This window comes from Cygnus olor, chromosome 12 (genome assembly GCF_009769625.2).
Source record: "Cygnus olor isolate bCygOlo1 chromosome 12, bCygOlo1.pri.v2, whole genome shotgun sequence".
Taxonomy (NCBI): Eukaryota; Metazoa; Chordata; class Aves; order Anseriformes; family Anatidae; genus Cygnus; species Cygnus olor.
This window is the reverse complement of record NC_049180.1, coordinates 1,738,744-1,762,287: the sequence shown is the minus strand read 5'-3', so window position 1 is coordinate 1,762,287 and position 23,544 is coordinate 1,738,744. Positions and strand designations below refer to the sequence as shown.

General features: G+C 68.2%; 1 protein-coding gene across 2 annotated transcripts; it reads right to left on the bottom strand.

Moving 5' to 3' along the window:
* Positions 1–34: 34 nt before the first annotated feature.
* Positions 35–23,297, bottom strand: PIEZO1 (piezo type mechanosensitive ion channel component 1). 2 transcript variants are annotated; one of them, XM_040570960.1, is made up of 51 exons: positions 23,083–23,297; positions 17,044–17,139; positions 15,902–16,024; positions 15,603–15,645; positions 15,350–15,512; positions 14,279–14,417; positions 13,919–14,132; positions 13,520–13,685; positions 13,289–13,381; positions 13,070–13,154; positions 12,871–12,962; positions 12,512–12,772; positions 12,323–12,434; positions 12,036–12,214; positions 11,808–11,956; positions 11,453–11,632; positions 11,283–11,383; positions 10,591–10,748; positions 10,335–10,511; positions 10,135–10,260; positions 9,849–10,049; positions 9,067–9,271; positions 8,883–8,987; positions 8,300–8,453; positions 7,633–7,876; positions 7,449–7,545; positions 7,170–7,338; positions 7,002–7,091; positions 6,748–6,830; positions 6,421–6,492; positions 5,937–6,046; positions 5,771–5,864; positions 5,393–5,479; positions 5,121–5,293; positions 4,924–5,045; positions 4,653–4,835; positions 4,323–4,581; positions 4,056–4,244; positions 3,631–3,922; positions 3,389–3,500; positions 3,155–3,302; positions 2,864–3,078; positions 2,537–2,695; positions 2,304–2,451; positions 2,027–2,215; positions 1,842–1,934; positions 1,580–1,752; positions 1,379–1,501; positions 1,209–1,288; positions 926–1,124; positions 35–833 (listed from the first exon to the last, which is right to left on the bottom strand). In XM_040570960.1, exons 1-51 carry the CDS (start codon positions 23,144–23,146, stop codon positions 584–586), a joined length of 7,539 nt encoding a protein of 2,512 aa, XP_040426894.1. In that variant the 5' UTR covers positions 23,147–23,297; the 3' UTR covers positions 35–583. The 2 variants fall into 2 exon arrangements, with proteins under 2 accessions (XP_040426894.1, XP_040426895.1); XM_040570961.1 differs by having other exon boundaries at positions 11,289–11,383.
* Between the last annotated feature and the right edge of the window lie 247 nt (positions 23,298–23,544).

The window sequence follows — 23,544 nt, the reverse complement described above, 5'->3', positions numbered from 1 at the left end:
CAGGCCCCCCCCCCCCATGAGCTGGGGTGGCTTCAGCTTCGTTTTTATTAGATATCTGTATAAATAAACCATTTGAATTAAAAAAAAAAAAAAAAAAAAAGTCACAAGTGTTTACAGTCCAGTTGGGGGGGGTGCCCACAGGGGAGGGTGTGCTGTGGCCCTGTGCTCCCCCGGTCTGGGGATGGGGGATATTGCTTTAGAGTTCAACCTGGTTGTGGGGCAGGGGAGAGCAGGGAGGGGCCGGCTCCTGCCCCCCCCCCCCCCCCAGAAGCTGGGGTGCCCTGTGGGTGCTGGACCAGCTCCTGGACCACCCCCCCAGGCACTGGGGTGCCCATGGGGCCAGGCCCCCTCCCCGCCCCCCAAGGAAGGCACGAGGTGCTCTCCGCCAGTCAGCCGGCTTCAAAGCATCGTGGAAAAAAAAAAAAAAAACAAAAAAAAAACCAGAAAGCTCCTCGTTTTAAAAGCGAGAGCCCGGGCTCGCCCAGCGCGCCGTCCTGCACCCCCCGGCAGGATGCGGCCCCCGCAGGGCTGGTTAAGGCATTGGCGGTGATGTCCCCGGGGAGGGGGCCAGAGCCCCTTCCCCTTACTCTTTCTCCCGCGTCCACTTGATCATGGTCTCGGGGGAGCGGTAGAGGAAGATGAGCTTGGCGTAGAGCTCTTCCTCCAGCTCCAGCTCGCCCGTCTCCCGCACCAGGAAGATGTCCTGGCACAGCTTCAGGATGCGGTCCACGCAGGGCAGCTCCTCGAACATGATGGAGTGCGAGATCTCGCTGAAGAAGCCCCGCACGAACTTCCCGATCACCAGCACGATGGAGACGTACAGCCCCATGATCCTGCAAAGGGGACAGGATGAGGCCGCCTGCGGTCCCCACCGTCACCCTTCGCCCACCTCCCCGGCTCCTGTGTTCCCCCCTCCTCTACGCACCCGTAACCGGCCAGGAAGCCCAGGCTGGGGGGGCTGACTTTGTCGTTGAAGATGACCATGGGCAGGATGTTGCCGTCGCGCGGGGGGGCGTCCTTCAGCCGCACCACCCACCACTCCAAGAAGCTGTCGCTGCCCTGCCCCGAGCCCACGCGCTCCCGTTTCAGCTGCACCTCCACGTCCAGGTAGCTGTCCTCTCCGTCTGCGGGGTGGACGGGGGGGGGGGGTGGGGTCAGGGCACGGCGTGGTGGCCGAGACCCCCCCCCAGTGCGGAAAGGGGACCCACCTGGCAGCAGCTGCTTGACGGGGTTGGCTTCGGGGCCGTTGGGTGCCCGGATGTATTTGGGGAAGAGCTTGGGCACTTGCCTGCAACAAAGCGGGCGTGAGCGGGGGACGTGACCGCCTCTGGTGGCGTCCCCATCCCTGAGCCCCCTCCCCGTGCCTGGGGACACTCACACGGGGGCGTCGCGGGTGCCCTGCAGCAGCTGGGCCAGCTCCATGCGCTCGGGCGCGCCGGGCTGGAGGTCTGTGGTGTGCTTGTCGAAGGTGTGCTCCACCGTGCCGCCCTTCCCCAGGTCCCTGCGGGCACAAAGGGCTCAGCCGGGGGGTGGGGGGCTACCTTCTGTGTCCCCCCCCCCCCAGTGACCCCAGTGTTACCTCTGGAAGGTCCAGGTGAGTCTCAGGGTGATGTCCGAGGAGCCGTTCTGCAGCTCCCGCCGCATCTGCTCCCGGCTGGGCGGGCTGATGCTCCACAGCGAGCCCGAGCTGCCCTCGATGCGCGCCGTGACGATGTCCTCGTAGCCGTACAGCGTGATGAACTGCATGGCCACCTGGGGATGGGACGGGGGCACGCGGCTCAGCATGGGTGGGATGGAAAGAGGGGATCAAGGGGGGGTTGCTTAGGGGATTTATTTTTTACCGGTTGCCTCTCAAATTGGTTCGTCAGGGCTTCGTAGTCCTGGGGGGTGAAGGGCTGGATGGACTGCTGCTGGGCGCTCATGGTGAATAGTGGCTGTGGGGACACGTGGCATCAGCGGGGACACGTGTGGCATCGGGGGGGAACCCGGCATCCAGCACCAGCCCAGAGACTGCCCCCGTCCTCACCTCGTACCCCCCCAGCTTGAGGGTGACGGTGACATCGATGGGGTGGTTGACAACACCCACCACCGAGCGCACCAGCGACATGAAGAGCAGCGGGAACCAGATGATGGCCACCAGGAAGAGGATGATGAGGCCCCCCATGCCGTACTTGACGATCTTCTTCTTCTTCTGCCCTTTGGGCTGCGGGTATTTCTGCAGGGACACGGCGCAGGGTGCCGGGGGACTGGGGGGGGACCCAGCCGGGGCCACCCCGATGAGGACGGGCGCGTTGGGGTCCTACCTTCTCCGTCTCACGGCTGCACTTGATGATGAAGATGTTGGCGTAGATGTCTTCCACGCACATCCAGTTGGACAGGGACAGCGTGGTGTCCGTCCAGACCCAGTCCATGACGGCACGCAGCTCCACCAGGAAGGGCACGAGGCGAAACCTGCGGGGGACGGGGAGAGGGGGCTGCTACAGCTCCGTGCGCCCGGCTGGGGCCACGTGTCCCCGTGCCACACCGTGTCCCCTACCCCTGGAAGAGGAAGAGGTTGAGGTGGTTGTATTTCTTGGTGAGGAAGTTGCCCAGGATGCGTGTGGGGTAGCCGCAGCGGATCTGGTAGGCTGACAGCGAGAAGTAGATGCACTTGACGAAGTACCACAGCTGGGCCACCGTGTTGAGGCTGAACAACCTGTGGGAGGGAGATGTCACCCCTCTGGGCACCCAAGCCCCTGCCTGGCCACACAGGGCCACCACGCAGGCCTGGGGACACAAAGGGACCACCCCACGGCCTCAGCCACCCAAGGACCACACAGCGCCCTGGGGGACATCCTCAGGGGACACTCGGTGGGACCGGTACCTTTCGGTGACAGCCGGCAGGATGAAGAACATCCAGAGATGGATGCTGAAGACCAGGATGACCTGGAAGATGAGCTTGCCCAGCACCGTCTTGCGGAGGTAGAGCGCACGGTCGATCACCATGGTGGTGAACTGGATGAGCAGCATGACCAGGAAGGCCTCGGGCACTTGGTCATCCGACAGCGAGGAGGTGATGTCGGCGGCCGCCGAGTGTTTCTGGGGACAGCGGTGAGGTGAGGACACAGCCCGGCCTGACCCCACCATCCAGCACCCTGCAGAGCCCCCTGCTCACCCCGAAGGCCCAGAAGCCGAAGATGATGATGATGAAGTCAACCACGTCGGCCAGGAACATGAACGCGTAGACATCGGTGGCCGCCCGGTACCGAGTGTGCAGGATGTCCCGGAAGAAGCCACGCACGGGCTGGTAGGTGTTCTGTGCCCTGGGGGGGGACAGGGGGTTGGGGACAGGTCACCGGGGGGCTATGAGCCACAGCCCCCACCCCAACCAGCACCGCAGGGCACTCACACGGTGAGGAAGAAGAGCTTGACCCGGAGCCCCAACGCCTTCAGCTTCTTCTGAGAGTGGCTCTGTTTCACCTCTTCCTCCTCCTCCTCCTCTTCCTCCTCCTCGCCATCCTCTATGGGTGAGACGCAGCACGAGTGACCTCGGGGCCCTGCAGGGCCGCATCCTGCCTGGGGGACACGAGCCTTGCTCTGTGCCGAGGTGCTCAGCACCCCCGGGGTGCAGCGATGGGACGTGGTGCTCACCTTCCTCCAGCGCAGCCTTCGTCTCCTTGCTCCGCCGCCTCTTCCTCCTGAAGCGCAGCTGGGTGGCCGCATCCCTGGCCCCCTCCTCCGGCCCCCCAGCATCGTCCTCCGGCTCCGTGGCTGCACCCGGTGCCCCCGGCTCTGCTGGCGGCACCGTCCCCTCCTTGCCCACCGTCGTGGACTCTGCTTCCTCCCGCCGCTCTTCCTCCTCCTCCTCCTCCTCCTCTGCCCGCTCTGCCTCTGGCTTCTTCTTGGCAAAGGGGTCCTCCTCATGGTCCCACAGCCCATAGCACTGGGGAGGGCAGGGGTCAGGGTGGCTGCTGCCACCCCCCAGCCCCATGCACGCCATCCAACGCCCCACCGGGGCTATGGGATGCACCCAATGCAGTGAGGACCCATCCAGAAATGGGTGCCCCGGGGCTCACCAGCAGCAGCGAGCGGTGGAAGAAGAGCACCAGGAGCTGGACGAGGTCGTACTTGATGTAGCGGTCGGTCTTCTCCAGCCCCAGGATGCGGGGCGGGAAGAAGGGCTTGCCCTCGTTGCGCACCAGCATGGCGTAGCCGTTCCAGGGGAAGAAACCGAATTGGAAGAGGTATTTCACCACCACCATCACCTGCGGGGGCGTGGGCGTCAAAAGGTGGCAGCCGGGGTCATCGCATTGTCATCCCCTCCCCGGCCACCCCCTGCCCACCTCGGTGAAGATGATGGCGGTCATCCAGAAGCGCTTGGTGGGCCGGGGGATGGAGAGCATGGCCCAGAGGAAGACGAGGATGGGCAGGAAGAGGGAGATGACGGAGGCGGTCACCATGTTGTTGAGGATGATGACGAAGTAGCAGAGCAGCTCGGAGTGGGCGGCCACGCAGCGGTAGATGGCCAGCAGCAGCTTCAGGAAGCGGTTGTGGGACTGATAGAACTGCTCCGACTCCTCCAGCTCCACAAAGTACAGCCGCCTGGGGGGGCACAGGGGGCTGAGCCTGTGCCCCAAACCCACCGTGTCCCCATCCCCGTCCCCATCCCATACCTGCTCATCAGCAGCTCGCTGGCCGTCCGGGTCCGGTTCTGCGGCAGGGCCAGGAGCTCCCGAGACCCAGCCACATCCTCCTGCGACCCCCAGCTCGTCCCCTGCTCCTGGCTGCCAGCTCGCAGCGAGCCCCCCGCCAGGGGGGGCTCAGCCCCTCGGCCGCGCTCGGCTCCATCGCGCCCGCTGGGGACGGCACGGGGCCAGGTGAGCGCGCTCCTCGCCAGCCCCCGTGGCGGCGGGCGGGCACCCCCCGGGGGATCTATGCACCTGCCTGGAAGCGACGCCATTTTGGGGGTCCGCACCCCCAGACACCCGCGGGCTCGGCTCCTCGAGGGGCTCTTCGGGGGGCAGCAGGTAGAGCTCATCCAGGACCCCGCGGTGCACGTCCTCGCCCTGCGGCGGGCACGGGGTCAGCACCAGCGCGGTGCCACCGTCCCCCGTGCCCGCCGTCCCCTCCCCGGGGGTCACCTTGGCCAGGCGCCGCGTGAGGACGTATCTCTCGAGCCGCAGCACCGTGGACATGTCGGCGTGCTCCCGCGTGCAGGTGTCCAGCCACTGGGTCAGGCCGTCCACCATGGCCTGGCACAGCACCCACAGGAAGCGCAGGGTGTTCAGCGCCCGTTGCAGCACGTTGCCCCGCTCTGCCGGGGCGAGGAGAGAGGGGCTCGTGGCTTCGCACCCGCTCAGCACACCCCAGACACCCCCCTGCCATGGTTGGCAGGGTCCTGCTGCCCACCTACCAGATCCTTCCTCCTCCTCCTCCTCCTCCTCCTGGCCTTCGGCCTCTCCAGGCGACTCCAACGCCTCCTCCCTTCCTCTGCTGTCCCCTGCAAGGCAGGCAGCAGGTCAGGGCCCCTCCATGGCACAGGACGGGACATTATTTCTGACCTCTTTTTGTGGCTTTCCTGCTCATCACCCGTTCCCCCATCCTTCCCACCCAACTTAAAAAACGAAGGAGCCGCACAGCTCACACCCAACCCTATCTTAGACATCAGAGAATCTAGACACACACTGGGAACTCTGCTGAGATGATGCCCTGTTACAGGATCCCGAGGATCAAACACCAGGTGCACCCCCCCCAGTGCCCCCAGCCCCATTTTGGGGTCTGCCAGCCCCACCTGCACCGAGCTCATCGCCCGGCAGCTCCATCTGCTCCCGCTCCTGCTGCCGCAGCGCCGTCCTGGTGTTGGTCATCCAGGCCTGGTAGGCGAGCTGATTTGGGGAGGGGGCCATCAGCGCCCAGAGGGCACAGCCGACCCCCTCCCGGCCCCCTGCCACGCTCACCTGGAAGGCGCTCTGCCTGCCCGGCCGCGGCTCCTCCGGCACTGCTGCTGCTGCCTCCTCCTCCTCCTCGCTGTCCGACTCGAAGAGGAAGTATTCCCCCGAATGCAGCACTAACGGGGCGGCACAGGGTGTCACGGCACGGCACGGGGTGCCACGGGGTGTCCCCATCACCATATCCCCTCTGCCCAGCACAGCTCAGTGCCAAGGACACCCCCGAGGATCCCCGCTGGGGACATCAGCGCCCAAGAGTCCAACGTCCCCAAAGAGGGGTCCCTCCAGCGCCGAGCCCTCCGGGCACCCCAGGTCCATGCCCCGTTAGTGCTCAGAAGCAGAGAACGGCCTGGTTAATGCCGAGCGTGGGGGATGGGGGGGCATGCAGGGCGTCACCTCGCCGAAAGCACCGTCACCGCCGCTCCCCGCTGGTGTCAGCGATGCTGGCAGGGGGGGACCGCGCGCCCGCCCGTGCCCCGTGCCGGGGCAGTACCTGTGGCGTGGTCTAACCATGGCCGCCACCACCGCTCCCTCTGCCGGGAAGGGTCCGCCGGGCCACCGGGCGCTGTGGAATGGCAGCGGGGGCTGAGCGGGGCTGGGGGCGACCCGTCCCGCCGCGGGGGCCAGTTTTTGGGTAAGGGGGCGTGGGGGGGCGTGTTCACCGCTGCACTCCACCAGGCTCCGCTGGTCCCCGCTCAGCGAGGAGGCGGGACGAGGAAAGTGGGGGACAAAACGTCGGCGATGGGTCGAGGCCACCCCTACAGCGATGGGAGAGGGGGCAGGAGGGGTTGGGGGCTTGGGATGCCCCCCCGGCTCTCACCTGGCCTGGCCTCATCCTGGCCCTCGCCGGCGGGCAGCCGCTCCTGGTGGTATTTCTCCTGCTTGGCTCGGATCCGCTCCATCCTGCGGGGCGCAGCACAGGCTGCTCCAGAGCTCCCCGGAGCCACCAGGTCCCCCACAGCGATGCTGGGCACCCGCAGCCCCCCGGCACCCTGTGCACTGGGGTGCCCCGACGGCTGCAGGGCGCTCGGGGGGCGCAGGGGGCTCCCGGGTGCCCCCCCAAAACCCACTCACTGCCGTTTGAGCTGGGCCAGCGACTTCTTCTCGGCCTGCCGGTGGGAGCGCATGCTCTTCAGGATGCTGGCCTTGAACAGCGCGACGCCCCTGCGGGGACGGAGATGGTGAGGGGGGGGACACCTGCACCCAGCACCCCTAGGGACCCCTGGGGTCCCCCAGCCTCACCTGGAGGCCTGCAGGGCAGAGGCTTGGAGGTCCAGCATGACGTGCAAGAAGTAGTAGCTGAGGAAGACGCGGCGCTGGAGCAGGAGAAAGAAGAAGCAGATGCTGTCCCAGATGATGCCAGCCTCCTCCACGGGCAGCGAGCAGTCCTGGTCCTTGCCCATCTCCTTGGCTGGCAGGCAGAAGGGGGGGGCAGGTAAGGCAGCACCCCCAAACAGCCCCCCTAGCCCCATCAATGCAGGGCAGAGCTGCCCCCAACCCGCTCCCCGTGCCGGCGCTCACGGTCGTAGTAGCCCTTGACGGTGCAGACCAGGCTGAAGAGCTGGATCACCCAGCAGAAGTTGCTCTGCATCTGCTGCACGAAGACGCAGGACAGGAGCTGCGGGAAAAGGGGTACAGGACGGGGTTGGACCCCTGGGGACACCCAGGTGACCCGAGGAGCACCCCCCGGGGCCGGTGCCCTCACCGACAGCATGTTTTTGGAGATGATGACGGTGATGTTGTAGAGGATGAGGCAGTCCCAGAGCACCAGGCGCGCCCGCGCCGGCTTGCGCAGCATGGCGGTGCCGAAGAGCAGGAGGTAGAAGCAGGCGAGCAGGTAGCCGAGGCCGAAGAGGCTGATGCGGGTGGCCCCGGTGATGAAGACCACCACCAGGATGAACCAGAAGAGGTAGCGGAAGACCACCACCTTCGCCATGTCCAGGTACGACCTGCGGGACAGGGCGCTCAGAGCAGGGTCCCCATCCCCTCCCAGCACCAAAATTGGCACCGCCTGGGTTTGGGGTGCTACCCCCAACCAAACCAGCAGGTCCCTATCACGTTATGGGGTCCCAAAGCCCCTGGGTACCCCGGTGCCCATCTCAGACCAGTCTTGGGGTACAATGTGCCTTGTCCCAGCCTATGGGGGTCCCAAAACACATGCATGATCAAGCATGCCCTGGACAACTTGATCTTCCCAGAGGGTCCCCCCACAGCCTCAGGGTGCTCCCATCCCAGATGTGGGGGCACCATCCTGGTGGCAGGGGTCCCGTCCCAGCCCAGCCCTAGGGAGGAATTCCCCATCCCAGTGCTGCTGGGTCCCATCCCCACCCTTGGGGACCCCATCCGGGGGGTCCCGTCCCCGCGGCACCCACCGGCAGTGGATGAAGTTGGGCGTGGGGTTGTGGGGGTCCCTCCCCAGGTCCAGCCGGTCCGCGTTCTCGCCGGCCGCCCGCAGCCACTCCTCGGTGCGCTCGGCCGCGAACACCCGCCACTGCTGCGCCGCGCACAGCAGCAGCACGAAGTCGTCTGCAGGGCACACGGCTCAGCCAAAGGGGCGTGACTTCCAGAGGCCACACCCCCCTCGATAAAAAAAGGGGCGTGGCCACGGCAAAGCCCCTCCCCAAATGTGGTGGTCCCATTTTATGCATGTGGCTTTTGGCGCATTGCTCCCCAAAGGGGGTGTGGTCAATGCAAAGCCCCTCCTCCTAAAACGGGTGTGGCTTTCACCAGACCCCTCCCACAAATGGGCGTGGTCGCACACAGCCCCTCCTATTCCACAAAATGGGCGTGGCCTCAACCAAGCCCCTCCCCAATTGGGTGCGTCCCTTGACCCATGCGTTATCGGAGAGGGGTGTGACACCTCCCAAGCCCCGCCCACATTTTAGCCCCTCCCACCTGGGGGCGTGGCCAGGCAGCCCCCCCACAGCCCCCTCCTGGGGGGGGGGTGTCACTCACTGATGAGGTTGGTGGATTTGGGGGCCACAAAGAAGTCGGGCAGGTAGAGCCACTTGATGAGCGCTGAGTTGATGGGCAGCGACCGGCTCCAGCGCCACGGGTAGTCTGCGGAGGGGAGGCATTGGGTGATGGCCCCCCCCGAGACCCCCAAATTTCCCCCCGGACCCCCACCCGTGCCCCTTACCCACGCAGAGGGCGGGCGGCATGCCCACGCACAGCAGGTACTGGTAGAGGAGGAAGAGCACGAGGAAGAGGCAATACTTGGGCCAGAGGCGGGCGATGGCCGCGCGCCGCCGCCGCGTCAGGATGACGACGAGCCAGCAGCCGTGCAGGATCACCATGAGGTTCATCCGCTGCCCGATCACGTTCACCGTCATCAGGAAGCAGATCTGGAGGGCGGGCGGCAGCTCAGCCCCGCGTGTCCATACTGTACCCCACGTGTCCGTCCCGTACCCCCAAGCACCCCAAGTGTCTGTCCCATACCCTGATGCACCCCATGCATCCGTCTATCCCGTACCCCCACACGTCCATGCCGTACCCCCAAGCACCCCACATGTTCGTCCCGTACCCCGATGCACCCCATGCGTCTGTCCCATACTTCCACATGTCCCATGTGTCCATCCCGCACCTTGATACACCCCATGCATCCATCCCATACCCCACGTGTCCATCCCATGCCCCGACGCGTCCATCCAATGCCCATCCTGTACCCCCATGCACCCCAGATGTCCATCCCGTACCCCACATGCACCCCGTGTGCCTGTCCCATACTGCCACACACCCCACGTGTCCGTCCCGTACCCCCCCCACGCACCCCACGTGTCCATCCCATGCCCCAACGCATCCATCCCGTGCCCCCACATGTGCGTTCCGTACCCCAACGCATCCATCTTATGCCCCAACGCATCCGTCCCGTACCCCCACGTACCCCACGCATCCATCCCATAGCCCCCGCCCGCTGCCCACCTCCAAGCCGAACTTGTAGTAGAAGTAGTTCACAAAGTACTTGGCGCAGCTGCCCAAGCCCTGGTCGAGGTGCTCGCGGGACACGTCCTCGAAGACGGTCTCGGTGACGGGGGCCGCCAGCTGGTGCTGCTTGCGGTAGTACTCCTGGCGCCGGTACACCACCGCCTCGAACACCAGCAGCAGCAGCACCAGGAGGTGGTTCTGGGGAGGGGGCGAGGGGCGCTCAGCTCCGCCGTGCTCGGGAAGGGGGGGACCCCGTCGCCCTCCGTCCCCCGCCCCAGCCCACCTGGATGTAGCCCAGGTTGGGGAAGCCTTTGCGGATGCCGAACCAGTTGGCGGGGTCCACGGGGCCGCGGTACAGCGTGGAGTTGCCCAGCTCCTCGGGGCTCAGGTTGGTGCCGTTGAGCTGGGGCTGCGAAGGGGGGGGCATGGGGGTCAGCACCCACCGCGGGGAGCTGGGGAAGGGACCCCCCACACCCCCAGTACCTGGGTGCAGTTGCTGGAGTACTCGCTGGGATCGACGATCTTGAGCTGGTAGAGCATCTTGCAGACGATGATGATGCAGGTCCAGACGGTGGAGAGGCAGGAGGCCATGTGGCGGAAGCGGCAGTAGGGCATGGCGAAGGCCCACAGCAGCACCAGCAAGAAGTTCATCAGCGACACCTGGGGCAGAGAGGCGCCGTCAGCACCCTGGGGTGCCCAGCCGAGCTCCCCCCCAAAACCCGGGTCCCGGGTCCCATACCTCCTGCAGAGCCACCCAGACGGTGTAGAGAGCCACCAGCTTGAGGACGTGGAGCTCCAGCAGGCGCCCCACAAAGACCTGCCCGCGGGTCAGCGTGTCCGAGAAGGTCCAGCCCAGCACGATGAGGCGCTCCAGCACCAGCCCCCACTTGGTGGGCACTGCGGGTACACGGACCGTCACGGACACCCCAGCACCCATCCCTGGTGGGAGGACACCCCAACCCAGCCCTGCACGCACCTGGTCCCTTCCTGGCTTGGAGGATGCCATAAATCCACCCCTGTACCCAGGCTCTGAGGACACCCCAACACATCCCTATATCCTCCTTGGCTCAGGGGACACCCCAATTTATCCCTATATCCCCCTTGACTTTGGGGACACCCCAATCCATCCCTATATCCTCCCTCTTGGTTCCGAGGACGCCCCAATCCATCCCTATATCCCCCTTGGCTCCGAGGACACCCCAATCCATCCCTCTATCACCCTTGGCTTGGGGGACACCCCAATCCATCCCCATACCCTCCTTGGCTCGAGGACGCCCCATCCCATCCCATCCCATCCCATCCCATCCCATCCCATCCCCATCCCATCCCATCCCATCCCCATCCCCTGGCCCCTCCTTGGCTTGGAGGGCACCAGCCCATCCCACACCCTCCCCCAGCCCCTTCCTGGTCCTGAGGACACCCCAATCCTGCCCGTACCCTGCGAGGCGGTATCGGAATCGCCCGCCTCGGTCCCGGCGCTCTCGGCGACGGCCGCACCCCGCAGCAGGCGGCTCCCGTGCAGCTCCTCGGGTCTGCGGGGAGGAGGGTTCAGCACGGGGGACACGGGGGGCACGGGGACGCCCCGGTGCGCGGGGCCCTACCTGGGGATGTGTCGGGGCTGCGGCTCGGTGGCGGGGACGTGCTCGAGGTCGGTGATGTGCATGAAGGGGCGGTGGAAGTAGTGGAGCTGCAGGATGCAGGCCAGCAGGAAGAAGCCCGGGATGAGGGTGCTGGAGAAGAGCTCGGAGACGCTGAACTGCTCCAGGCCCAGGTCACCCAGCCTGGCCAGGGAGGGGACGTCCCAGTCAGCACGGGGACATGTCCGTCCACCCCCCTGCACGGGCAGCCCCTCAGCAGGGTTTGGGGGTTCAACCCCGACCCTCCCGTGCCTCGGTTTCCCCATCTCTTGGCCGTGCCCCGGTGCCCCCACGCCGGCGGCGGGCTGGGCGCACTCACTGCTCGTTGGTGAGACCCGTCAGGTTCCTCCAGTACATGGGGAAGTCCTCAAACTGGAAGGTGTAGATGGCGATGAGCACCAGCATGGTGTACGCCACCACCAGCCACCAGAAGCCCTTCAGCACCTTGCGCCACAGGCTGTAGTACACCTGGGGGACAGGGACGTGAGCACGGCGCCACCAGGCACGCGTCCCGGCCGGGGACAGCCTCCCCGTGTCCCCCCCCTACCTGGAAGAGGGTGAGGCAGAGGAGGAAGAGGAACATGTAGACGATCTTGTAGACCACGAGGCGCCCGGCGAAGCTCACCACGATGAACATGCCGGCGCAGACGCAGATCCAGTACTTGGCGTAGAAATCCCGCACCAGGGCGCCCAGCGCCTTCAGCACGTCCCGCTGCCGGCTGGGCTCTGCAAGGCACGGGCACCACGTCCTGGGGGTGCTCAGCCTTGGGGTTGGGGGTTGGAAAAAAAACGGGACACCCCTGCTGCCCCCAGCGTCCCCAAGGGACCCCTCACCCGTGTCCGAAACGGTCACCTCCAGCAGCGGGGTGGCCGGGCACGTCCTCGTTAGCAGCTTCTCCTTGACGAACTGCCGCACCAGCAGCCAGAAGGTGAGGGTGAGCAGGAGCTGCGGGGACAGGCGGTGAGCGGGGACAGGAGGACACCGCGGGGAGGGGGACGGGGATGGCACGGGGGGGGGGGTACCTTGGCCCCCAGGTCCAGGCAGGGGTACTTGGGGCGCACCAGCCCCAGCTGCTCGAGGCTCATGAGGCCGACGCGGGTGGGCAGCTCGGGGGCCAGGTCCATGCCCCAGACGTACTGCAGGCTGCAGAGCGCCACGCCGTAGAGCAGCAGGAAGGGCGAGCACAGCATGGCGAAGTGGTGCCGGCTCCGCACGATCCAGATGAGGCAGGACCAGAGCAGCAGCACGAAGGTCAGCCAGCTGTGGTAGGTGATGCTCCACACCTGGGAGGGGTGGGCAGGATGCGGCCACTCGCCAGGGCTGCCCGGAGAGGCGGGGGGGGTGAGAGCATGGGGGGTGCCCCCGTGCCCCCTGCCCTTACCATCATGGCAATGAGGGCGCAGACGTAGCTCTGCTTCATGATGACGTGCCACAGCGCCTGCAGGGGCAGCCGCTCTGCCGGACTCTTCCTGCCTGGCCGGGGGGGGGGAGCAGGAGCTGTGAGCCCCCTCCAGCCCCTCTGCAGGCAGGGGGGAGCAGAGCAGGGCTCGGGGTGGGGGCGGCGTTGGGGACAGGCTTACCCGGCGGCGTCACATCACCCATGACGTGGACGGTGCAGTTCTCGGTGCCGCTGCCCGGCTTCCCGGTGCTGGGGGACAGCATGGGCTGGGGGGGGCAGGGAGGGCTGAGTGCCTGCTGGCACTCCCAAAGCGCCCGCGTGGGGCACCCCCCGGTGTATGGGGTGCACACCCCACACCGGGAACACTGGGGTGCTGCCCCCGCCGCCTCCCCAGACCCACCTTGGTGTCCTCAGCCACGCCATCGGTGTCCTTGGGCCAGCTCTCCAGCTCCACCAGCTCCCTCACCGGCGGCTGCGCCGGCACCGCCGCTCTCTGCGAGGGGAAGGAGCCAGCTACAGCACCCGGGGGGGAGGTCCGGAGCAGGATCGTGCCCCGTCCCACAGCCCCATATCCCCCCCAAGCCCCCTGCCCAGAGCAGCAGGGTGCGTACGGCCACGTGCAGCCCCTCACCCGGGCGTCCAGCCTGCGCAGCTTCAGCAGCGTGGCCACGGTGTAGTAGAGCAGCAGCAGGATGCCAGGGTTGGCGTAGACGGGCCAGGGGTGGCTGGTGTTGAGCACCAGGGCGTTGGGCCGGGAGCAGTTGCGGTACAGGATGATGTCCTTGAAGCCGAACACCCTGCGGGGATGAGGTGGGTGGCGTTAACTCCTGCCTGCGGACGGCGTTGTCCCCGTCCCTGCGCACAGCGCTGGCACCGGGGCAGCCTCCAGCCGCCCTCCCCAGGGACCGTCCGCAGCCGGGAGCGGGACAGGCGCCAAGCAGGAGCCGTGCTGGCTGTGAAACATCCCCGGGGACGCGGGCACGCAGCCAGGGACACGCAGGGGGAGACCACGGCCCCGTGTGCCACTCACCGTGCCCAGATGGTGGGGGGCGGGAAGACCCCCTGGACGAAGGGCGCTTGGTAGGCGTAGAGGCAGAGGAGGTGGACGGCGGCGTAGACGCCGACGAGGATGCAGAGGGTGTCGAAGGCCCTGCGGCTGGCCGGGAGGTGGCAGGCCCACCACGTGCACAGCCCCACGAAGAGCAGGTAGTAGACGCTGGAGGAGGCGGAGGGCAGGGTGATCCCTGGGGAGCAGCGCCCCGCGGGCGGTCAGTGCGCGGCCGAGCATCCCCGCGCCTCCGTCCTCCAGCCGAGCACCTCCCCGGCGAGCAGAACCACTGAGACACCCCCAAATCCGTCATGCACCCCCCCCCCCCAGCCCCGTACCCACCGGCCAAGGCCAGCAGCAGGATGGCCAGCCCCTTCCCGGCTGCCCACAGCAGCCAGTGCGCCGTCACCCGCAGCCGGGCGCTGAGCGGCGTGTCCCCGTCGGCCGTGCCACCATGCCGCTCCACGTCCTCCTCTTCCCCCTGCCAGGCGAGGAAGCACTGCGTGAGCCCCAGCCCGACCCGGATCCCCTCTGATTCCAGCCGGCTGCTCGCCGTGCCTCAGTTTCCCTGCTCCGTGGGGAGCACGGCCGCGGGGGCGCCCTGCCCGGTGCAGCGCGGGCGCGCGGCCCTGCACCTGGCCGTGTTTATCTCATTAGCTGTTTGGAAAGCGCCTCCGAAACACGGCTGTTTTTCTTGGCACCGGCACCTGGGTTCCCAGCACTGAGCTTTTTTCCAGGCTGCCTCCCGCGCTGGCCCCGCGCTCACAGCAAAGGCATTCGCTGCTGCCCGGGCTCTGGTTACAGCCCGGCCCTGTGGCCGCGGCCGGAGCGGGGCCGGACAGCCCTAAACCAGTGGGATTCACCCCAAAATGAAGCTGAGCCCTGGTGTGGGGTCCAGGCAGGGCTGGGGGTGCCAATGGCACGGGGCTGTCTGCCTGGGTGACACCGGAGCTGCTCGCACAGGGCACAGCGCCCCGGTACCCTGCTGGCACCACCACGGCACGGCACAGCACGGCTCCCAGCAGCTCTGCCCCGAGCCCTGCACCCCGCTGGCTCCGTCCCCACCCGTGGGCAGCCGGGGCTCGGCCACCCCACGTAAAGCGGCTCCGTGGGGCCGGGCTGTTTGCGGGATCCCTATGGTAACGCGGGAGCAAACACGGGCACTCCTCCGCCGCTGAGTCACCCCGGCCCCGGGGAGGGGGAGGCGCAGGGGACGACCCGACCCGGTCCATCCATCGCTGAGGTCCATCCCCGACCACTCACAGCCAAAACTCCCCTCCCGGGCTGCAACCCCAACCCGAAACCCAGGTCCCCAGGCGCATCCCACGTGTCCCATGGGACTGCCGTCCCCAGGGACTGGCTGGCAGGACGCGGCAGGAGGGATGCTGCCGGTGGTACCGGCGTCACGCTCACCCGCTCAAGGGGCTCCAGGGACTCCGGTGCCCGGCCGCGGGTGGCAGCGGTGGCCTTGGGGACGAGGCGGCGGCACAGGCAGAGGCAGAGGGACGAGACCAGCAGGATGCCGACGTCGGGCGCCACGAGGCGCACCGAGTTGGGGAGGTCGTCCAAGTCCAGCCTGGGGGAAGAGAGGGGCGCGGGAGGGTTCAGGGGGGACCCCCTCAATGGTGACCACGTCACCGGTCCCCCGGCACGGGGGAACCCTTACCTGGTGACCCCGACGTGCCGGGCGAGGACCTCCCAGCTGCTGCCTGCAGGGAACCACAAAGGCGTTGAGATTGGCACCAGCCCACCACGGGGAGACCACCCCACATCAGGGGCCATGCTGCCCCACAGCACGCAGGCACCCAGGCACGGAGAGGGTGCCACGGGGTCCCAGCAGCCCCTTAGCACCCAGCAGGGTGGGATCCTGCTCCCTGACACCCGCCTGGGGGCTCTCCTGCAGGCACAAGGTGGCAGGAGCGGGGGGGCAGGCATGGGCACCCCCCAGCACCCACAGGTACTCACAGCTGGGTCCCAGCAGCTGGTCCAGGACGGGCAGCGTGTAGAGGCATATCTGGAAAACGAAGTGGGCGAGGAGGAAGAGGATGCTGGTTCCCAGGAGAGCTTTGAGGAGGCGGCCGGTGTGACCTGTGAGACATGGGCACCCCATCATCCACCACCCCAGGTGGCCCCGGGTGGTGCCAGCACCCCCAGTGCAGACCCAGCACCCCTGGGAAGCGCCCACAGAGCCGGGAAGGGCGCACTGCCGCCGTGCCAGCGATGCCAGCCCTCACCGTGCATCCCGCACAGCCTCCCCGGGAGCATCCTTCCTGCTGCAGTACTGGGGAAACTGAGGCACGGGGCAATGCAGGGAGCTGGGACCCCAGGACCACGCTCCCTCTCCTTGCCCCAGCTGGCCCAGTGGCACGAGGCGCTTCCCTGGCACCGGGATGCAGCGCGCCCTGGGCTCCTGCACCCATCCCATCCCATCCCGCAGGGGGAGTAGGCACCAGCCCCATGAGACCTTCCCCCAGCCGTGGCCGTGCCCCCAGCCCGTGCGCTTTTCCTGGCCGCTGGAAGGGCAGCGTGGAGCCCACGGCCACCCCGCAGCCGCGTGCCGGCCCCGTGCCAAGCTCTCCCTTGGCTTGTTTTTTTCCTGTAAACCATCGCGCTGCCACTCAGCAGCGCCCGGGCTCCGAGGCCGTGGAAGCCCATGAAATATTCAGAGGGCAGAGCTTTTAGCCAGGGCCACCTTTCGGCGCGGAGGGCAGGGAGCCAGCGGAGCCACGGGCGCAGCACCTCCGGGTGCCCGCCGTGGGGGGACGCGTCCCCTGCACCCACCGAGGGGGATGAACCCCTCGTTTCCACCTGGGAACAGGGCTCAGGGCTCGGCGCTGTGCGTCCCTGCATGCCTGGCACAGCCCTGAGGTTTCTGGTTAATAGGGCCGGGGCTCAAAATTGGCCGCTCCGTAGCGGGAGGCCTATTAATAGCCGCACCGGGCTATAATTAACGGGACGAGGCTGCCGCACGGAGCCGCCTGGCCCGGGGGAAACCACAGAGGAACGAGGGCAGGTACCTGCCGGAGGGCAGCTCGCGCCCCCCCACTTAAAACAGCCCCCGCGCTGCCCCAAACCCCCTGCCCGAGCCCCGGTTGTGGTGCCCTCACCTGAGACGGCGCGGTCGGTGGGCCCCGGGAACCACGGCAGGAGCAGGAGGTAGAGCAGGTACACCAGGGACAGGACGTTGAAGCGGAACAGGCAGGCTGGGGACGGAGGCACGGGCAGGGTTAGAGGCACGGGGACGGCACCCGGGGCTCCGCACCCCACGAGGACCCCCAGCCGCATCCCCGGGATGCTCTGTGGTATCGCCCCGACCTGGGACACCCCAAAAAGGACAGGGACTCTGAAACAAAGGGCAGTCCTAGAGACCGAGGTGATGGGGACACAAAAACTTTGTGAAAACCCGCTGCATTTCCACGCTGCTCCTGCAGGACGGTGCCGAGCATCGCGGGGGTGGCACAGCGGGGCTGGGACCCCCACCCGCAGCCGCTCACCTGCACCCAGCCCCGCTCCGGGCACGCCAGCAGCTCTCCACCTTCCCCCTCCATTATTTTTAGACCCAAATTACAGCCTGCTTGCAGGCGTGAAGCCATCGGAGGAGCTGGGGAGGGACCGGGGCCGGCCCCAACCCCGCACTCGAGCCAGCGCCCCACGGAGCTGCCACCACCAGGGACGGGGAGCGTACGCGGTGGGCACCCCAAGACAGCTGCCACCATGAGCTGGGGACGCAGCAATCCCGGTACAGGAGCTGCCACCAGCTGCCGGGAGGCCACGGTGATGGGCACGGTGGCTGCAGGACACCCACCAAGTCCCCGTTGGCCAGGAACGACGTTACGGGGGCTGTGGGGTCCCACGGCATCCCTCTGTCCCCTCCCCTGCAAACCCGAGGCACACGTCCCCGCTTTGCCCACCAGCAGCCCCGGGGGGGACCCTGCTGTGGGTATAGGGTCCCTTGGGGATGCAGGGGGGCAGAGCGAGCAGCCCCCAGCCCCAGGGGGGCGGGCTGGGCGCCAGGGGACGTGCTGCGCACCTCGAGCCAGGCGCGGCCCTTCCTGTGTTTACGAGGTTTCAATGGGACGGCGCATCCTGCAGCGGTGTGTGAGCCTCCTCCGGCACCCCTGTCGGGGGGTGAAGCAGGGTCCCCACCGGCCCCCCCGACCCCAGGGGGCTCCAGCAGCCCCCGGGCGGGGCTGGGGGGCGCAGGGTGGGCTCACGTCCCCGCGCTCCGGGGGAACACCGCATCCCGCCAGCCGCCTCTCAGCGGTGACCCCGGCGCGCGTCACCTCCCCGCACGCCGAGGGTTGCTAGCTCCGTCTCGCAAACCATGATCTCATGGAGCAAATATTCCTCTTCCCGCGCCAGCGGGCAACGGGGCCGAGAGGAGCTGGCCCGGCGGGGAGCGAGCCGCCGCTCGGGCTGACGTGGGGGGCAGGCAGCCCCCTCCCCGGGCCAGGGACCAACCCCAAGCGGGGCTGCGCCCGCTGCCCACCCACCCTGCTGCAGGAAAGGGTCCCTGGGAGGGGGAGCTACCCCCAGCTCCCATCCCAGCCCTGGCTTGGGACATCCCTCCTGGGCTGGCCATCCCAGTGGCAGGGATTTGGGGTCACCTGCAGCACCGGGAAGGGCTGGCACAGCCACGTGCCATCGCAGGCGCCGCATCCCAAAAAAGCGCCCAGAAAATGCCAGGGGAGCACCCGGGACCCAGCCGACGCCGTGGGGTGGCCGGGGTGGCTCCCATGGGACCAGGGTGGCTCCCAGCCCCGTCCTGCTCCTTCGGAGGAGGAAACCGGTTCCCTGCGGTGCTGACGGTGCGGGGGAAAGTGCCGGCGAGGGGGGAAAAACCAGTTCGGCAGAGCAGGGAGAGCCAAGGGCGAGCTGCCCCGCGGCGCCGGGACGGCCGCTCCTGCACCGCGCCTGCTCCTCCCGCAGCCGCTCGCCTCCGCTGCGAGGAGCCCGCCGGGTGGGTGGGTGCAGCACCGTGACACCCACTGCTCCCCAGCACCCATCGCCCACCGGGTTTTGGCTCTGCGGGGCAGGATCTGGCTTGGCTGAGCACCTCCCAGCTAGGTTACCCTGGCTCCGCGGCCCCAGCCCCCCCGCAGGGGACACGGGAGCAGCCAGCCCCGCTCCCACGCTGTTCATCCGTCACGGCGGCCGGCGCTGGCAGAGCCGGTAGCACTCGCAGCATTAACTGCGCTAACGTGATGGGAGGAGAGAAATCCCAGCTCCGGGGAGCTGGGCGCGATGCGCGGGAGCTCGCTAACGCCGGCCTTCAGCCTCCCCTGGGGGTCTCCCTGGGGGCCCTCCCGGGCTGGATCAGTCCCGGGGGACCCCCAGGCAGGGGATCTCCGGGGGGGGGCTGCAGCAGCACCGGGTTTCAGCAGCAGGGAGGCACTTGAGGAGAGCAGGAGGGAGACGGGGCTCAGCTGGGATGGAGACACCCCCAGCCGCATGGTGAGGGGGGCTCCCCGGACCCCACCAGTGATGGAGACCCCCCCCTCGTCACCACGCACTACGGCCACATGCAGCCTCTCTTATCGGCACGGATGCAGCCGCCAGCTCTCTGTGGGGACCTGCGGCCACCCAGGATTAATTAGCTGAGCTCTTCACCTCCCTGCGTGCCCTGCTGTACTCGCCTGGCCCCACCGAGCCCCGTGTCCCGCAGCCAGATCCCGCGGCACGGGCACCCCCGGGGTCAGGACGGTGTCCCCAGGGTGTCACCTGGCACCCAGCGAACCAGCTGCAGAACGAGGGACAACCCCAGGCGCATGGCTCCCCGTGCCCCACGGCCCCATCCCGGTGAGAACCAGCTGCGGGCACGTTCCCGTTCCCAGCCCCATCCCTCCTAACCCCGGCTCCTCTTTCCGGGAAGAGGGACCAGCCCCGCCATTTCACCCGCCGCATCCTGTTTTTGTGGAAAGCAGATCCCAGTCCTGCCAGCGCAGCCGCCGGCCCTGCTCCCCGGGGATGCCGCGGGAGCTGCCCCGGGAGGCAGTGGGACGGGCGCCTGCTCCGCGCTGCCAGCCGGCACGGGGAGCACAGCACCAGCGGGGTGGGTGCTCGGTGCCAGCCCCGTGCCCAGGGATGGGGACAGCCCCGACGTCCCCGCAGCGCTGACGGTGGCGGCTCAGGACAAACAACGCGGTCCTCCCGCCCTGAATCCTTATCTGCACGGGAGGAAGCAAGAGCAGAGAGGTTAAACGGGCAGCTGCGGTGCTGGGCTGGCCCCCGGCACAAGCCCTCCGAGCCCTGCGCAGACAGGGTGCCCCCAAAAACATGCCCCCAGCCCCCCCAGACACATGGCTTGCAGCACCTGGGCTGCAGGGGATGGGGATGGAGCTGTCCTGGGGCCCGCAGAGCTGCGTGCTCAGCACCGGGACGCCCGCGCTGCTCTCATGGTTGCACCCCACTTGTGAACGGGGACCCCCGGATCCCTGCTGGTGTGGCACGGGGGGGTCCTGGAGCCACCGTAACATTTTCCATGCATGGCTTGTGCCATAGGGCAATGCCGGAGCCAAAACAACACCCCCCATCCTCACCCAGCCCTGATGGGGATCCCAGACATTTTGGGGCATCCCCATAGTTGGGGGGGGCTGAGGACCCCCAGGGTTAACCCCACCATGCCCAGCTCCCCAGCACCGCCAACCCCCTGCAAATCCAGCCCAGCTGGGACCCCGGCAGGCCCCGCAGTGCTGCTCCCCGGGGGGCAGCGTGGGGGGCCCTGGGAGCCCCCCGAAGCACCCCGCAGCCGCAGGGCAGCGCGGGCACCGCACAGGCTCCGCGCCAGCCCTGCGCAGCCCAGCCCCCGGCCTGCCCTTGGGAGGAAATGGAGTTATTGCTCTTGGAGACATCGGTGGCATTTTTTTCTCTGTTTTTTTTTTTTTTTTTTTTTTTTTTTTCCCTCTCTTCCCTTTATTTCCCCTCATTTAAAAAAAGCACCTGACCACAGGAGGCAGCTGGCCGCAGCCCACGCGCCCAGCTGGGCACCAGCTCCCTGCAGCACCAGGGCTGGCCGGGACCCCCAGCACCCCATGCTGGGCATGGGGGAGGTCTCAGGTGGGGCCGTGTCCTCACCTCACCCCAGCCCAGCACCCCCAATTTGGGGGGCACATCCCCAGGGACGTGCTGCCCAGGTGCCTCAGGGCCCACCAGCACAGCCAACACTGCAGTACCAGCTGGATAAATGGTAAGGGGGGGCAACAGGCTGTGACCCCCACCCACCAGCTCCGTGCACCCCAACCGGGCAGGATGGGGCCAAGGTTTGTCCCCATGCTGGGCAGGATCCGGCCCAAGGCACAGCTTGGGAGCGTGGTGGGGGCCGTGGGAAGCTGGGGGGTGCCCCGAGCCGTGCCGCGGGGCCCAGCTCCGGCGCCTCCACCCGCATGGAGCTGGCTGGGAGCCGCCAGCAAACATCCTCCGGACGCTGGGGAAGAGCCTAATTGCAGGGGAAGGAAGGCGGCGGGGCCGCGGGCAGGTCGGGCTCCGGGCTCTCCTCCCACCCCGGGGGCAGCAGCCGCAGCCCCGGCCCTGTGCCTCAGTTTCCCCTCCGGTGCAGGACCCGTTGGGACACGGCCGCTTCCCCGGCGCCCGCTGAGTCACTCGCGCGTCTGTTTTGACGAGCGGCTGGAGCAGGGCGGGTTTCATCTCCCAGGACAGCCGCTGCCCAAGCCAGGCCCCAAATTTAACCGAGCCCACGAGGAGCGTGCAGCCGAGGGAACGCCGTGCCCGCGGCGGCTGCAGGAGCTGGCCGTCCCCGCTGCGGCGTCCCACGACGGAGCAGGGCGACCGAGGCACGGGGCAGAAGCGGCACAAGCGTGGCACGAGGGACCTCAGCGCCTGGGTGGCGCCCAGGAGGACACGTGTCACCCCCCCCCCCGGGGATGCGCCCGGCTGGAAGGGCCTTGTGCAAGCAGCGCCCGGCCACCTTCCCAGCCCGGTTTGCAGGCAGGGTTATAATTAACCTCCTCACATCCTGCACGATGCACTGAGTCACTCGCGAGGGAGAGCAAATACAGAAGCTTTTTTCAACAGTCGCCGACTTCCTCTGCCAGCGAGGCTCTCCCCGCTCGGGCCGCCTCCCCTGGAGGCACGGCGAGCCTCCGTGCGCCCCAAAACGCAGCCGGGACGGGAGCTGCTCGGCTGCAGGCGGCCCTGGTGGGACACACGTCCTGGGGTCCCGGCACCGGGTGACAAACCCGAAAAGTCCCCCGCAGCTCCCCGGGTGGCATGAACCCGTGCCCGGGCACAAGGAGGCCGTTGAACAATCCTGTTTACGGAGCCCGGCGGCCTCGGCGAGGTTATTTTTTTTCCCCTTTGCGTCTACGTGAAGGTAAACGGAGAGTCCCGAAGACGCTTCCCAGGTTCAAAGGGCCGATTCTTGCCCGGGGAGTGCCGGCACACGGGCATTTTCCAGGCCAGCGGCCAGGCGGCTCCCGGCTCCGCACCGCCGGGGGCTGCAGCCGAGGTGCGCGCCCCCTGCCCGGCCCGGGGAGGGGGGGGCGGCGGCGCTCCCGGCCCCCGCCCTGCCAAAGGGTCCCGGCTTTTGCCAAACCCATGGTGGGGTGCACGGGGGGGGTCCCCCGGTGCCCGGCTCCGTCCTCCCCCCTCCGCGGAGGCCGCTCCAGCCTCCACCGCCCGCCCGCCCCCACCCCCCCCGGTCCGGCAGCAGCGGGCGCGCCCCCGGGGCTGCGCGGAACCGAGCGCGGCTCTTGGAGTCCCGGGGTGGGGGGAAGTTGCGGCTCCCTCCCCGGGGAAGGGAATCGGGGCTGCCGCTGGGCTCGCCCCGCTCCGAGGAGACCCCGATGTGCTGCCCCCCTCCCAGCCCAACCCCGGAGCGTCCCGGCCCCGGTTCACCGGGGGGCTGCTCGTGGGAACCGCACCGGGGGGGGGGGGGGGGGAAACGAAAGGCAAAGGAGGGGGGGGCACCGCCACCGGGACCCCCCCAGGCATGCACACCCCTCGGGGGGGGCACCGCTTTGCTGGGGGGGGGGGGGGCGCACCTCCAGGCACAGCGCAGCCCCCCAGCGGCACCCAGCCTGGACGGGGAACACCCCCCCCCCCCCCCAGGACTCCCCCCCATCGGGGCACCCCTCCCATCAGCTGGGCCCCCCCAAAATAAGCGCTAAGGGCGGAGCACGTGCACTCACCGGCGAGCAGGGCGAGCGGCAGCAGCAGCCAGTAGAGCCCCGCGCACAGCGCCCGCCGCTCCATGGCTTCAGAGGGCTGCGGGCCGGCCCATGCCGTGCCGAGCCGTGCCGAGCCGTGCCGTTCCGCCCCGCCGGGGCTGGGCAGGGCCCGGTGGCCGGTCCCGGAGCGCAGCGAGCGGAGGCGCTTCCCCCGCCCCGCGCCCGCCGCCTTTATAAGCGGCGCCGCCCGGCCCCCTCGGCGGGCTGGCCCGGCTCGGTACGGCACGGCTCGGCCCGCTCCGCCTAGCGCCGCCCGCGGGCACTGCAGCCCCGGCCACCGCTGCCACGAGTTGGCCGGGCTCAGCCCCACGGCTCCCCGCAGGCAGCCCCCGGGCAGGGGCGTTTGCAGCGGAGAAGTAGAACTCAATAGGTAAAAACTGCGAAACGACGCGGTTCCCGTTTGCTCCTAGCAGTAACAATCAT